At 50.8% G+C, this 16,048-nt stretch overlaps 1 protein-coding gene across 2 annotated transcripts in view; it reads right to left on the reverse strand.

Moving 5' to 3' along the window:
- Positions 1-5,477: 5,477 nt before the first annotated feature.
- The window catches only part of ADGRA2 (adhesion G protein-coupled receptor A2), a 63,575-nt gene continuing 53,004 nt past the window's right edge, over positions 5,478-16,048 (reverse strand). For both annotated transcript variants that reach the window (XM_006258392.4, XM_019491474.2), the window contains 8 exons: positions 15,494-15,694; positions 14,808-15,009; positions 14,243-14,451; positions 12,467-12,594; positions 11,333-11,456; positions 10,718-10,863; positions 9,980-10,069; positions 5,478-9,715 (listed from right to left, as the gene is read on the reverse strand). In XM_006258392.4, the coding sequence (XP_006258454.2) occupies positions 8,485-9,715; positions 9,980-10,069; positions 10,718-10,863; positions 11,333-11,456; positions 12,467-12,594; positions 14,243-14,451; positions 14,808-15,009; positions 15,494-15,694 (2,331 nt within the window). In that variant the 3' untranslated portion in view covers positions 5,478-8,484. The remainder of the gene's footprint in view (positions 9,716-9,979; positions 10,070-10,717; positions 10,864-11,332; positions 11,457-12,466; positions 12,595-14,242; positions 14,452-14,807; positions 15,010-15,493; positions 15,695-16,048) is intronic.

The following is a 16,048-nucleotide window of genomic DNA, read 5'->3' on the forward strand; positions in this document are numbered from 1 at the left end:
GTTAACGTAAAGTGTAATAATAGTAAAATATAACCATGTTAGTTTTGTCCTGTAAAAAACTTAAAAACTCCATTTTGTATCCTTCTGTTTGACGTAAGTAAATACACTCTGCATAGCCTTTATGTATAAGTGTGCATAAAAGGGTAAATGGTGAGAGAATGGCATAAAGGCGGGGGGAAAATTTAACTGTTTATGTAAGGGTCAAGGTGCCAAATATAAGTTACCAGTCAGTAAACTAATAAATAAATGGCTGAAGAATCCCTCTTAGACCTAGGACACAAAGGAGATAACGAGGAGAAGAAACGCACCCATCCTGCCAGATGGGCAGCAAAAACACTCCAAAGCTGAGATGAGCTGAAGACAAAAGAGGAACAACCGCAAAAACAGAAGCTGGGTATGGAAAAACCCCAAAGCACTGAAAGAAAGGATGCTAATCCCTATGAAAGAACACTTTGAAAATGCCAAGTTGGGCGAGTCTCTTTCTCTGCTGCTGATTCACTGGAGCACAGATGTATCTGTTCACCCCGCTCCAGCTGTTATCTTCAAATCTGCTATCTTCAAATCATCATCATGTACTCAATAAGCCTGGGTTGACCACCCTGGGCTGATACTGAGCAACTGTTGCTGGTAACTATATCTGGTGTATGTGTGAATGAAATGGTTGTTTTGTGTATGTGTATGCCTGTGTGTATTGATATGTATGATGATTTGTGCGTGTTTGTATGAATGGTGTGCCCAAACCTCTATGTCTAACTCATGTGATCAATAAATGTGGCACCTTGCCTTATCCCCCTTTATAAAGTCTCGCTTATGATTTAAGTGATTAGGTTAATTTGATAACAATAGCGGGGGAGTTTAGGAGTCTTTGGGGTCTTCCTCTCCTTTTTCTTTCCCCCCCATCTTCTTTTCTGTAGTGGTACTTTAGGAGTGGGACCCCTGCCCTGGAGGGCACCTAGGTAGTCTAAGGACTGCTGGTTATATTTGTGGACTGTGCCTTATAGTTTATATGAATAATTTGAAGTAATAGTTTGTATGTTAATAGAGTTATAAGGTTGGCTAATCACTATCCTTTGGTCTGGTTTATTCTATTGTTCATCTGTATTTTTAAATAACTCTGTGTGTGTGTGTGTGTGTGTGTGTGTGTGTGTGTGTGTGTGTGTATATATATATAACCTTACCCTTTAATGGTTTTGTTGTAATAATAAATCTGTATATAGTATATCTGTATATTGGCACTGCCCTGCCAATAATTCCCTCAATTGGAGAGGGAAGTACAAACCCGTGTACACCCGAGGTACAGTAATTATAATGCTTAATAATTTTTTTCCTTCATTAAAACTCCTCTTCCATCATTAGCTATCCTCATGTTAGACTGGACTAGTTAACACACAACATATTTACCTCTAAATTATCCAGCACCCAAAGATCCCATGGACACTCAACAATAAATGCACAATTAGAAACAAAGCACAGGGAGGTGGTTAGAAATCTCAAGTTTCTGCACGCACCTCCCAAATTATACATCCACCTCCTGTATTCTAACCAGGCTACTCCATTTGGCTAGATTATCCTTTCTACAGTCTTGGGAAAGCACCCTTTCATTTCTTCTCCCACAAGATTTTCAGATGGACAGTGAATTTCCTCCAGTGCTTCCTCCCTATGCTACAAGGGACAGTAATCTGCTTAATTTGACTGGAGTGGCCTCCCAGCAGAGGCTCTACTGACTTCAGGCTTGGGAAAGTATCCCTTTCCCATGGCGATTCCCAAATGCCAATGACTAGATGTACCCCATAAGACATGCCTTGCTGCCCTGTGAGCACTAGGGAGACTGAACAGAAAGCTGCTTATTTACAACATGCGCTTTGAGTGAGGATGCTTCCCTTAGACAAAGTCATTTTCTTCAAATGGAAAGTCTCAAATTGCACATTGTGGATTTATAGATTTGATTTTTTCCAGTGCTTACAACTTCATGAAATACATCCCCTTAAACAGAGGAGGCCCTGACTCAGTTACACTTTTATACATTTTATAAATACATTAAAACTTATTTCAGCAAGCCACCTACTCACTGGAGAAAGATGCAAATAGCATCAGTGTGATCCTTCTTATGATTCCCTGTTAAAGTCAGTTGCTTTCATGGAGGTAATGACTCCTTTATCCAGTGCCCTATTTAAAGAGTTTTTCATTAATATTTACACTACATGGTATCCAAAAGGACTTTTCTTGGTGGAGAAAGGGGAGCAACACACATCTTTTGGTTCTCTGACTTCCAGGCTACCATAAAGCACTAGTTACCTGTGATTGCAGGGAAGTATAAATTGCTGTAGTGCTTAAAACTTATGATTCAGACTGCAGGCTCCAAGTGCAGAAGAAGGCCATAAAAGCCAATGTAATAACAGGTGCTGTAAGCCAGCCCTGGGATAAGATGTGGCAAGCTTGCCTCTTGGAGCTTGGGTTGAGTCCCAGGCTTGAAATCTTGCTGTTTTGATTGGTGGAGCTCATCCCCCAATCAGGAGGCAGCAAGAGGAGTTCAGTCACGCCCCTTTCCCGAGGGGAGGGGGAGAGGAGCATACAGGCATACAGTAGATCTTTGCAAAGAAGAGCAATAACGTACTATACAGATTTTTAAAGCAGATTAAGAAAAGACAAATTTTTCAGGAAAAATGTTGGAACCATTCACATTTTTTGTGAAAAACAGGAGCAAAATGTCTGAAGAGCTCAAACATTTATTTACAATGCATGTTTAGCACGCAGCATTCAGCTTCGTTGGCAAGTTAGCAGGAGTCCCAACCATCCCAAGAGCAATATAGTTAACTCAAGAAGAGAGTTGCTACTGGTTTTATTACAATATAAGAGCTGTTGATCCTTTTTGCAATGTCCTCCAACATAGGAAACATGTGCTGAGCTAGGCATTTTATTATTATTATTTTATGTGCAGTACATGGCCTGACCTTGACAGCTATTGCCTCAGTATATAAGCTAAGAGCAAAACATAGAGCAACATAAGGAATAGCCTCCCCTTGTGACATGAAGGAAGATGAAGTTATTCCTAAATCTCTATAAAATATATTTCAGTGAAAGGTTCAAACCACCTGACCTGGCTTAACAGCAGTTACAGTTAACAGCACATAGCTAGGATAAGTATTCTTACTCTTATACCAACCTGTGCTGGGGGCAAAAAGATTGGAAGAGCCTTCCTGTGATATCACATCTAGTCTCCCTACATTTGTAGGAAATCTTTTTTTTCCCCCCAAGAAATCCACAAATCATCGCTCCAAACTGAAATCACCAATTCAGATCCTCACACACGATCATAAGGCTCCATACCAAAACCATAAGGAACATCTGACACCAGGGGCGGGCAATTATTTTGGGTGGAGGGCTGCTTACTGAGTTTTGGCAAGCTATCGAGGGCTGCATGACAGGCAGCCCAGGGCAGATAAATATTAATTTTCTAAATTTTTAGGGGTCCCGTGGGCTGGATAGAATGGCCTGGTGGGCTGCATGTGGCCCGTGGGCTGCATTTTGCCCTCCCCTGTCTTACAACATGCCATAGATAAAAGCAGGAGAGACAAGGGCACTTGTTTATCACCACAGCCCAAGGTTGGTTTTTACTGACCATCTGCAACTTGTTAGTAATACTCTTTTACTGATACATGTTTTTACTAATATATATTTTACATAATTTCAACACTACTCTTCTGCCAGGCCCTACCCTAACACCACAAAATCGTAGAGAAGTGTGGTTGGAAGGGACCTCTAAGAGTCATCTAGTCCAATCCCCTGCCTCAGGCAGGATTCTCCCTATCCAAATCATCCTTATACACACCTATTTTCTAATCTCCTAGCAAAACTACATAGTCAACCTTGACATAACCGCAAGACATAACACCCTAATCTATCACAAGTAAAGCTGGGGGACAATGGCAGCCAGCATCCTGCTGCAGCAAAAGTTGTTAAAATATGCTCGAGAGATCCCAGGAACTACACTACCCTCTACAGTTCAAAAGCACCCACAGTCCATACCAATTTATGGGGTATAATTCCTTCCTGACCCCAAATATGGCAATTAGTTTGAGCCTTAGCAGAGAGGCATGACCCTCTAGCCAGGAACATCTGGATTTAAGTCTCAGCGGAAACTTGAAGCATTTTCAAAATTTAAAGTTTGTGACCCTTTCATATATTCTTGCAACCCACTTTTGGGTCATGGCCCATGGGTTGAGAAACACTGCTGTAGCCTGAGGCAGTCACGTTCCCTAGTTTGGCTCGGCTGTGGGAAGAGGCGAGCACGCTTGCAGCTCAGTGGATACTTGTGGCTTCAATACTCTGTAATACCATGCTGCAGCACTCTGACTGGCAGCACCTCGGCAGGCTGGCAGGGGCTGTCCTCCTGCCATCTTCTGCCTCCCCATCTGCACAGCACACTCAACCCACCAAAAGGGCAGCCCGGGACAGCACAGCCCTACTGCCTGCTGCTCAGCCTGCGGGGTCTGGGGTGCCCTGCTGAGTCCCACTCTGCAAGTCCAAATCCATCGTGGGCGCTGCCTGCAAAAAGGGCCTCCTCCTGCAGTGCCCTCCATCTCACCAAGCAGCTCACAAGCTCAGGAGCAGGCCCTCTGAGGAGGGCAGTGGGTAGGAGTACACGTATGCAGATGGGTGTGTGTGGCTACACCGTGCAAACTGTAGCAGGTTTTTAGTGTGCTTTAAGCTGCCAAGTGAACCACAGGGGCCACTTGAATGTTGGAGGTGGAGTGGAGTAATATATATTTATATATATTGAAATAATAATTTTTTTTTTTTTGCAAAAGGAGCCAGGAGGCACCTATGGCCCTGGATGCTGCCTCCTCCAGCCCCTGAGCTCCAAGAGCTCCTTGTGCTTCCAGGGGCAGGAAAGAAGGGGAGCAAAGTCCTACCCCTTTTGCCACAGGCTGCAGGGAGGGAGCCCCTTGGGACCTTTCCCCTTCCCTTAATCCCTACTTTACTTCATCTGCTGCGGCAGGGAGCTTGCTCTTTCCCCTGGGTCTGACTCCTCAGCCATCTCAGCCTTGACGGCGAGTATCAACTAGACCCAGCAGGGCATGAGACAACTGAGGATGGGGACACAGGGTCCAGCTAGACTACCCAGCAAGGCTGATCATGGGGCAGTGGGGCTCAGTTGGACTAAAGGGAGCGAAGCAGGGGCCAAGCAGACCGACGATGGGCAAGATGTGCATAGCAACCAATCCCTTGCAGCACAGGCAGTTCCCTGCTATTGCATCTTGAGGGCTCTCCACTATGCCATATAGGTGCCCATGGTATTAAGTGTTCCCTAGCTGCTTAGCCATTGTCTTTGGCATCCAAATGTTGCCTTGATATTCCTGCTGACTGCTAGTGAATCCTGGACATCAGCACTTCCCAGCTATACTTGACAAGCCTTATCAATATCCATGCTGTACTCTTAATGCAGGGTGTGTAAGACAAGCCATAGTCCATTGTGGTGGATTTGCAAGTTTTTAATATATTAAACAAAACATATCTGCTAGAGACATTATATTTATATAAAAAAAATGCATAACAGACCTCTTTCAACATATTTTCTTTGGCACATTTTTCTCCCTCCCTCGCTCCCCTACATATATTGCAAAAAGCTCTCTCTCTTGATATGTCTTTTGCTTGTCATGTAAACGAGGAAGTGTAATAATACAAAGCTTTTCCTATAATACTGTCACAGTGCAGCAAGCGTATACAAGATCAGCATTGGCAAGATTGGGTAGGCTGCTTCAGCATAACGATTCAACCTGCCCTACAGACAAAAGTGGGTAAAAACCAGTAATGGCAAGGGAAATCTGACCAGGCTGGAGGGCGGTGGCAAAACTTTGTGCTGGTGTTCCAGCCATACAGGCGTTGTGGTGTTGGCATGGCAAGAGGGGAAGTTTTCTGAGGTTGAGAAACTTCTTAAGTGCTTTATGACCTAGTAAATAATCATCTTTCTCTTTCCACCCCTTCTCTCTTTGGACTGGTGTAGACTTCAGGGCTGCAGCTGAAATCTCCATGCATGCCTTGCAATTTTCAACTTACAAGTGACCATCACAATCCCTTGGGGAGGTAGGCAAGTATTTATACCCATTTCTTTTACAAACTGAGGCACAGAGAGGTTGTGATTGGTCCAGTATGACAGAGGTGAGTCCTCAGCAGCACTGGGCTTACATTGCTGCAGGTGCCAGATCTCTAAGTCCTGTGTCCAGGGCAACAGATCCTCTTCTATTCTCTCTGAATTTCAAGGGGGACAAAAAAAGGCTGGAGAGCACTCTTCCTGCTTCCAGCTGGACCAGTTATCCTCTCTGCACTGCAGACCACTCCTCCATTATGGCTTTATAGGCAGTATATCTTTTGGAAGGCAGATACAGAGACTCTGTACGTGGGATGGACACAGCGGCAGTGCAGATGAGAGGGAATGCTATTCTTGGTCCAGATAACCAGCCTGCTACAATACTACTGGTGAGGGTAATATGTGAAACTGCAGCCACCACGAAGAGGCAGCGCAGGGGCCAGACATCAGTATTTGCCCCTCGGCAATTCTCAGTACATTTCTTTAGTGGTTGGCACAGTGAGTCTGCCTAGAGCTGGCAACTGTCAGTAGGCACAGGTGGCAGCCAGTCTCAGTTAGTGGCAGGGAGAGAGGTACAGAGCACTCAATGCCTGGCTGTTTGAGTACAAACTAACTTCCCTTTTTAGGAACACTACAAAAAAAAATCTTTGGCAACAGGTCGGGGACCTGCCAATGTACAGTACATAGCTGCTTTCTGCTTTACAATAGATAAAAAAGGTGCACCCAGTTTTTGCAATGAAAGAAATAAGTGCTTAGCCAAGTACCAGCCCTGTTAAAAACAGGAATGGGGCTGTAGAGAAACACGCGTCCAATTCAGTCCTCCATGCCACTGAAACCAGCTCAGGCCCTGATTATCATCTTACTAGTTCAGCAAAGTCCCTTTTTCCCTTTCGGAGAAGCAACCCCTCTCTGCCAAATGGTGTTTCCTCTTTGTTCAATCATTACAGTTCATACAAATAAATGCACACATTTTTTTGCCTTTGCTGTAGTCCAACCCTTTTATCAACATAATCACCAGGATGAAGGGCAGTGGGTCATGCCCACTGTACAACTCTGGATCCTCAGGTTCCTTCTGGAGTAGCTGGGAACATGTTGCTTCCCAGTCCAACTTCTGCCATGAAAGGCCCAAGGCTTTTACTCTTCCACACTGAGCATAACATGTACAGAAAACAATGCCTCTTCACCGTGGGCCTGTGTTTATTGCAGCCAACCTCCACCATTTTGCATAGTGTGCGCCTCTGGGGATCTTTAACCCCATTCAACGGCAATCGTCCTGCAGTGATTTTAGTGTCCATCACTAAAACAGTGCAGACAGCTTATTTTTTCTGGAGCTCTTGCTCATCTGACCTCTTGCTCACTTTTAGCTATGGCTTTTACTTTGGTAGCTCCTAACCCATAGGGCTAAATAGTTTCTAAGACTGCTCAGAGAAGATCCTGGGAGCCGCATCTATGAGGTGAGGCCAGCACATTTTGTGGGGAGACAAGTGCCTACCTCAGGGCTTGGAAGGGAGCTGCCACAGTCCTGGCTCAGCACAAGGTAGCAGTCTCCCAGCCTCCCAACAAGAAATACTGCTTCACCGCACTGATCTGGCTACTCACACATCCCTAGAACGTCACTGCCACGATACAACTCTGGATGCTGCGTTTGCTTTTCAGCAGAATCCCCAGCTGATCCATTTCAGCTGAACTCCTTCAGGAAAAGACCATGCTCAGGTGAGCACAAAGCAAGCACCTCTACCGTGGCATCTTTACACAAAGGGTCCTGGTTTCTGTCTCCCAATTGACATCCTGGAAATTGCAATCATGGCAAGAGTGAGCAATTGCCAAAACCAAGGGGGAGACATGCTGTGGACAGAACACCACTCACATAACACAGAGGCACTCCCACCAGTTACCAGTCTGTCTATACATATATACACGCACGATAATATAGAGATTTGAAAAATAAACCTTTGTTTCCTCTGTATATTATAAAATAGCATTTAGGATCAGTCTGAAGGGACATGCAGAAGGGATTAAGTGATAACTGCCATTCAGGCAGCTGAACAACGATGATTGTCTCTCGCATGGAGACCTCGGTGCTGCCGTGTCCTGCGTGGGGATGAGTGCTGTGCTCCAAAAGGGGCTGGCTTGCTCCCCGCACTCCCAGGTCCAGCACCAAGGTAAGATGAGACCCAGCGTCACCTGCTGAGACAAAGCATCCTGCACAGCACTGCCCATGCCCATGCCGTGCCTGTCTCCAGCACGCACACTCCCAGGAGGCTGCACTTGACCTGCTAACAGATGCCCTTAACTGGGTGCACCAGCCACCTTTCCCCTGCCAAGGGCTGAGTGAGCGGGCTTGCCTGAGAAGTAACACAACACTGTGATGTAGCTGCAAGGTCCTCCGTTGCCCTCTACACAGTCGTTTCACTCTTCCAGAGGCCAGTCTTCATGCCAGCCATGCTCTCTGCGCTGGTGAGGTTGATGTCGTATTTGCTGCCCTTCAGTCCCCCGTTCTGATTGGCCACGTTGAGCGGGTAGGACCTTCGCTTTGTCTCCTTCTCCATGGTGTTGGCTTGCTTGAGGTTGTCCCGGCTGGTGCTTCTCCGCTGAGCCCGGTCAAAGTCTGGAACCTGGTGGCTACCACTCCCATCACTCCCATCCGACTGCGTTAGGGCAGCTTCCCCTTCCTGCCCTGCTCCTGCCTGGGCCCCAGGGCAGCTGTTATTCAGGGGGCTGTTCCTGCTGCTGTGGTAGCTCTCTGAGTGGCTGTTGTGCAGGCTCCCACTCTCGCTGGACAGGTGGTCATGGGCTGGTCCCCGCAGTGCCTTCAAGCGGTGATGCTTGCCCTCCCGGTACTGCTTTGCTCGGCTTTTGTGATTGCGGCGCCCGTGCATGTTGTTGGAGTACCGGGCCACACTGGCATTCTTGTTGTTGGCAGGCTCAGGTTCCTCATAGCTGGCCGGCCGTGGCGCACAGCTCTCAGCCTGGCTCTGAGCCACCTGAAGGTTGGTGAGCTTGCAGTGGCCCACCGTGGAGTTGGTGCTGCTGGGTGAGGAGGAGGACTTGATGGAATGGGCCACCTCAGGGTTGCACCCAATGAAGACCTGGGAGCCATCCTCCACGGGCATGCCCGGATGCACATAGGCCTGCATGGGCAGTGCGTTGCGATAGGATGGGCAGCAGGCGAACCAGGAGTTCAGTACGTCCTGACGCCGCGCACAGTGGTGGACAAAGATAAAAAGCCCCAGTGCCACGGCTGTGACTCCATAGAGGCAGCTGAAGATGATGTTCAGGTACCACCTTTGGGACACAGCCATGGCTCCAAATGTCCACAGAGCAATGTACAGGGAATGAGTGATTGCCAGAGCCCAGAACTGCACCTTCAAGGAGTAGACGCTGTCCACGTCTGGGCTGGGCATCCCCGTGTTGAGCGTGACTGAGAGGGAGCCTGAGTCTGTCAAGAGGTTGCTGCTGCCTCCCAGCCTCGGTGCCGTCTCCAAGGGTTCAGGGGGGTCTTTCTGGATCTTAGACTGGCACTGCAGCTTGATCCCAGCACAGAGAAAGTAAATCCAGGTGACAAGCAGGATGAAAGCTACGGGAACGTAGAAAGCCCCCAAGCTTGGCCTCCACACCAACCAGCAGCTGCAAGCCAGAAGAGAACAGAATCAGCCCCTGCCCAGCCTGCTCCTCTCCCAAGTCCAGCCCTGTGCCTGACAGCTCAGAGCGGACTGCAGCAGGAACATACCGCTTTGTTACATCACAGACACCCCTGCATCCAACCCCGTTCCTTGAACTGGCCTCTGCTGAAGACCTGAACCCACTCCACCCTCACACAAGCACTGGCAGCTGAAGAATGAGCTAGCAGGAGGGCAATGGCATGTGATTTGCTGTGCCCGTGGCACTTACTATGGGTTATTATCCCGGTAGTTGTGGATGTTGACAGCCGCTGTGATGCCACAGATGATGAGAGGGATCCCGCCAGCAATAAGGTAGAATCTGCAATGAGAGTGCCCTTGTGTTACCTGGCTGCTTGTGCAACAACTTCCTATGGGCAAACGCTGCCCCAGTCTGGTGCTGCAGGTAGGGAAGCCCCAGCATGACAGCTTGCAATGCCAGCTGCCTTATCACCTCCATCCTAACCCCCTTTCTTTAATTGCCTGTAGCTTTCCCAACCCTTTGTCTTGAGCCCAATGTCTTCCACCTGCCTTCAAAGTGAATGCATGTGGCTAGAAGAGCAGGGGAAATGCACCACTTTGCTCATTCAGAAAATGCTGCAACTTCCAATGCTGTGGGACCCAGAGGATGTAACCTGCCCAAGGGAATCAGAGGCATGGTGCTTTCCCAATAAGAAGGGGCCTGGCTGTGCAGGGTGTAGCAGGACGTTGGTGCAGGGCAAGACCAAGTGCTCTGATACAGAACAGACTACTGAATACATGCATCACGCTCTGGCACTGCGCTAGCTACTTCCTTCCCCATGTGTGATAATCCTGGGGGCTGCAGCCTGCAGTTTCTCAGGGAGCAGAGGGCCTCGGACTCCCAGCACAGTGCAATACGGACATTGCCTGGCCAGTCAGACCTTCTCCTGAGCGCTCACTGCACTCACATCCCAGCACCCCCCACCGAACTGGAGGGAAGTGACTGTACCGTAACATTGGCCGAGGGGCAGGCTGCGACACATCCCCATCCTGTGGCTGGGGTGCCTTCCACGTTACCTCCTTGTAGATGACTCTGGCCTTCACAGCCATCCATAGCAGGGTGGATAAGGAAGAGTAGTGCAAAATGATGCCAACCTGCAGGGCACACAACCAGGGTGGGGGTCACTGAGGTGCATGCATCCAGGATGAGATGCACTGGATTCAAGGGCTAGGAATCTCCCCTGGCTGCAGTGACCCTCTGCTGGGGCTGACCCTTGCTTTGCTAAGGCCCCCGATCTGCTGCAGTTGTGCCCTCTCCTCCATCCACATTTCTAGCCTGCCCACGGCTATAGGGAATCTTTTCTAGAGCCCCTCCACCCAGACCCGCATCTCTGGTCCAGGGCCCCTGCCTGGAGGAGACAAACAGGTGGATGTAGCTGCTTTTCCTGTTCTGGTACTGTGGACACTGCCTGTCACCGCACTGTGTAGTGCTCTGTCCTGGGGGCAAAGCAGCAGTGTGGTTCCTCCATTGCGACACAGGCCACACTCTGAACTGGGAGGCCTGCTGAGCTGAGAAGGTCGCCACTGCTTCCCCTGAGGCTGGCGCAGTCATGGCTGTACCTACCGCTTGGCAGACGATCAGGTAGTTGGTCAGAGTGATGCCTCCTGCAAACACAGCTGATGTCATGGCAATGTGGAAACAGAGGTTAAGGAGCATATGCCAGCACTTCCGGGAGATGTGAATGGTACTGCAAGAGAAGCATGCAGCAGTGCTGATTAGCTCCTGGCATGTAGAGAATTCATCCCCAGCTGGGCACTGGGAAGTTCCTTTCAGCAACCAGAGACATGCTACTACTCTGCCTTGCTCTCTACCAATCTCAGCAGAAACAGAAGCAACCCCTGCTACTTTCAGAGGTACTCTCTCCAAGGAGTGCAGCCAACACCATCCCAGCACAAGAAGGATTTGGGAATTGCAACTTCTTGTTACTCCTGAGTAGCTGTTCTAAGAGAAACACTCAGATGCTCGCTGGGATTTTTTAAGTGTTGAGCCTGCTGCCAGGGAGGAGAGGGGGCTCACGTGAAGACAAATTGCTTGGCAAAGTCTTAACAACTGCTGTATTTGTTTTCTGGTTGTCACCCCAAGGCAGAGCAGCATTTCTGCAACCCTACTGGACTCTGGGATCCATGAATACAGTAAACAAGACTTGAGTGTGATTGTTGGCTGAAAGGACCTGCTGCTCCACTGCATAGAAGTGAGCTCCATGAGGCTACAGATGGGCAAGGAGAAAGAGAAAGAGCTAGCTTTGTGCAGGGGTAGATTCCAGCTACCTAAGATGCAGTAAATGCTAGCTCTGCCTCCCCTGCCTGCTGTGCCTCGCTTTGGGCACGTCTTGCACTACAGCTGGAGGCTTCTGTGCAGCCCTAGCAGGTGTAGTCATGCAGGCTGTAAATTCAGGGATTAACACAGCCTTCACCCAAACCTCCGTAGGATTCCCAGTTCAACACCAGTGACCTTGCCAGCCATTACAGAGACTCTGGCCTCCACTTCTTCACAAAAACTGGATCCAGATGGGAGACAAGCAGTAAGGAGCCAATGTCTGGATCCCAGAGCTGACCCAGCCTGTGTCCTGCTCTGCTGCTAGCTCCATCTCTCCAAGAGTGAGCAGGAGCCACTTTCCATCCCAAAGCAACACTCACCCACCACCAACATTCAGCCCTGTAATGGCTGTAAGCAGCTTAGGGCCCATTGTTGGCTCACCTGTGGTTGATGATGTAGGTGATGATGGTGGTGAACAAGCAGAGCAGCAGGATGGCCGTGCAGGTGTAGATGACAGGGTGCAGCACCTCGGGCGTGCCCTGGGCCTCACTGGGGAAGGTGTTAAGTTCCTGCTCAGAAAGAGAAAAAAACCCTTGGATTTTGGTGCACGTTGACCTCTGCGCGTTGCTGTGATGGGGTTGCTAGAGACCTGGGTGCCTTTCAGAGGCTCCCGGCAGGTAGGTAGGGGGAGGAACCAGGGGGCTCTCTGAAGGGCAGGGAAAGAAGCTGGGTGCTGATGTTGGGCAGGGGGCTGCTGGCTGGGAGCAATGCTCTGCCTCCTCCCCAAGAGGCACATGACCACAGCCCAGGGGCTGGTACAAGTCCCCCGTGGGCAGACCAGCTGGCTGCATGACCGCTGTCCAGACTGGGGGCAGCAGGGTGGTGGAATGGGACTACACAGGAGGAGGGGTGGATGTTGTATACTTAGACTTCAGGAAGGCCTTCGATACGGTATCCCACCCCATACTGGTGAACAAGTTAAGAGGCTGTGATGTGGATGACTACACAGTCCGGTGGGTGGCGAACTGGCTAGAGGGTCGCACCCAGAGAGTCGTGGTGGATGGGTCGGTCTCGACCTGGAAGGGTGTGGGCAGTGGGGTCCCGCAGGGCTCGGTCCTTGGACCGATACTCTTTAATGTCTTCATCAGTGACTTGGACGAGGGAGTCAAATGTACTCTGTCCAAGTTTGCAGATGACACAAAGCTATGGGGAGATGTGGACACACCGGAGGGCAGGGAACAGCTGCAGGCAGACCTGGATAGGTTGGACAAGTGGGCAGAAAACAACAGGATGCAGTTCAACAAGGAGAAATGCAAAGTGCTGCACCTAGGGAGGAAAAATGTCCAGCACACCTACAGCCTAGGGAATGACCTGCTGGGTGGCACAGAGGTGGAAAGGGATCTTGGAGTCCTAGTGGACTCCAAGATGAACATGAGCTGGCAGTGTGACGAAGCCATCAGAAAAGCCAATGGCACTTTATCGTGCATCAGCAGATGCATGACGAATAGGTCCAAGGAGGTGATACTTCCCCTCTATAGGGTGCTGGTCAGACCGCAGCTGGAGTACTGCGTGCAATTCTGGGTGCCACACTTCAAGAAGGATGCAGATAACCTGGCGAGGGTCCAGAGAAGGGCAACTCGTATGGTCAATGGCCTGCAGACCAAGCCCTACGAGGAGAGACTAGAGAAACTGGACCTTTTCAGCCTCCGCAAGAGAAGGTTGAGAGGCGACCTTGTGGCTGCCTTTAAGTTCATCACGGGGGCACAGAAGGGAATTGGTGAGTATTTATTCACCAAGGCGCCCCGGGGGTTACAAGAAACAATGGCCACAAGCTAGCAGAGAGCAGATTTAGATTGGTCATTAGGAAGAACTTCTTCACAGTTCGAGTGGCCAAGGTCTGGAACGGGCTCCCAAGGGAGGTGGTGCTCAGGTTAGATGAGTATCTAGCTGGGGTCATCTAGACCCAGCACTCTTTCCTGCTTATGCAGGGGGTCGGACTTGATGATCTATTGAGGTCCCTTCCGACCCTAACATCTATGAATCTATGAATCTACCCATGGAGTAGGCTGTCTGGTGCTCCAGGGGCCCCATGCTGGAAGTGGGTAGTAAGCCCCTGCACCTCCCAGCTCTCCTCTAGCTGATGGGACACATAGCAGTGACCTCTGGCACACACCATGCCGAGGCCAGACCTGAGCCCTCCGGCAGCCCTCTCCTTACCATGAGCACCGCAAAGTTGTTCATGTGCCTGCAGTGCAGGGTGGTGATGTTGGGCTCCTGCCGGGCCAGCTGGCAGCCCTCCACGCTCCAGCCCCCGTAACCCCCGAGCACCTCGAAGTTCCAGTAGGCAGCTACGGGGTCGGCACCCTCCCCAAAATGCCGCAGTGAGACCGTCACGGGGTCCGTGAGGTTGCTAGCTCCACAGCCATCTGTGGGGGAGAGGAGAGAGGCTGAGGGGTGTGCTCCTGGCTCTTCAGCGGCTCTCTCCTCACCCTTTCACCCTCTGGGTCCCAGCTTGCCTCTGTGAGTGGACTGCGAGCAAGGCAGGCCCATTGCCTCTCCCCAAGACCCTTGCCAGGGGCTGCAAGAGACTCAAGCTAGGCTGGTGCTATCAGCTCATCAGGAAGGAGCATTTGACCACTAGGGGGTACTACAACTCCATGCAGGGCTCGGCACCATCCCAGCAAACTGGGCACCAAGCTCTTGCTGCTGGCACAGTCATAGCGGATTCACCCCTAGTCACCGGCAGCCCTCACACCGTACCGCCTCAGGCTAGGAACCTCACGTGTGCCAGCGTAGATCACAGGTGTGGCCACACTGCGACGCTTGCCGTCGTCCGCCAGGCGGGAGGAGTTGCCAGTGCTGCAGAAGAGCTTGCCATTGCGGAACGCCAGGAACTGGAGCTTGCAGTCGACGGGTGGTGGGAGCGGGGCCCACGGAGAGAACAGGCTGGGTGGCAGCTGGATGGAGGCTAGAGCGATGCTGTTCTGAGGAGACAGGGGGCCACGGGTGAGCCACATCAGATTTGGCTGCTGCAGCTCCGGTCACAGTTCCAGATGCCCTGCACAACCACAGGTTGTCTCTTCTGCCTCTGGCTCCTGGGCATGGGGCTGTGTGAACGGGCCCACATTGCAGCCAGGGTGCTCAGTGGTTGCTTTCCAAGCCTGAAGCACCAGAGGCATGTCTCTGTGGTGCCCAGCCAAGCCACGCTCCCTGCTCAGAAGTAGGGCTCATTATCCTGGGTGCAGGCTTTCCACAGATGCCAGTGTGGGGTCCCTTTGCAAGGGGGCAGCTAATTCAGGGTGGGTTTCCCAAATTGGAGACAAAAGGCTCCTTCTAGGGACTCTAGGGATGCTGCAGGGAGCCCTTACTTGGCTTCAAGTGCCAGTCACACTGCAGCACAGGCCTTGCCGGACCTTTCCCCGCACCGCTCAGCCCTGCCGCACGCTGCGGCTTTGCCCCTGCCGGTACCTTGATGTGGAAGCTGGCCAGGGAGATGTTGGGCCGGCCTGTGGTGCACCTGAACTGCAACTGCTGGTCTGCCAGAGGCTCCGCTCCCCGCTCCGGCAGCAGCACCCGCCTGCCCTCTCTTTTCTGGAACGCCGTGCAGCTCAGCCCCATGAAACTCTCGGGCTTGATCAGGTAAGCCTCGAAGGCAATGTTCCTTGAGTTCTGCAAGGGCATGCCATGGCAAAGCCCGTTAGCAGGGGCACTGCCCCTCACGACAGACAGCCCCTGCACGCTCAGCACCATGGGGCAGTCTGGCCTGCAGACAGGCACTGGGCCCATGTCCTTCCCCCGTGGCTCTGCTGACTCCTACAGCCCCTGCTATTCCAGCCCCTCCTAGCTATGCAGACACCCCCATCCTGACCCTGCGCTATTCCAGTCCTGGACTCCTCCCCCACAAACCCTTCACCTCCGTCAATGCCCTCCAATCCTAACCCTCAGCCCCTTGTGCCTCCCCAGCCTGGGCTGCTCTCCCCCACAAACAGACCTCAGTCCTGAGCTACAGGACTTTGCATTTGA

The sequence above is a fragment of the Alligator mississippiensis genome, chromosome 7, assembly GCF_030867095.1.
Source record: "Alligator mississippiensis isolate rAllMis1 chromosome 7, rAllMis1, whole genome shotgun sequence".
NCBI lineage: Eukaryota > Metazoa > Chordata > Crocodylia > Alligatoridae > Alligator > Alligator mississippiensis.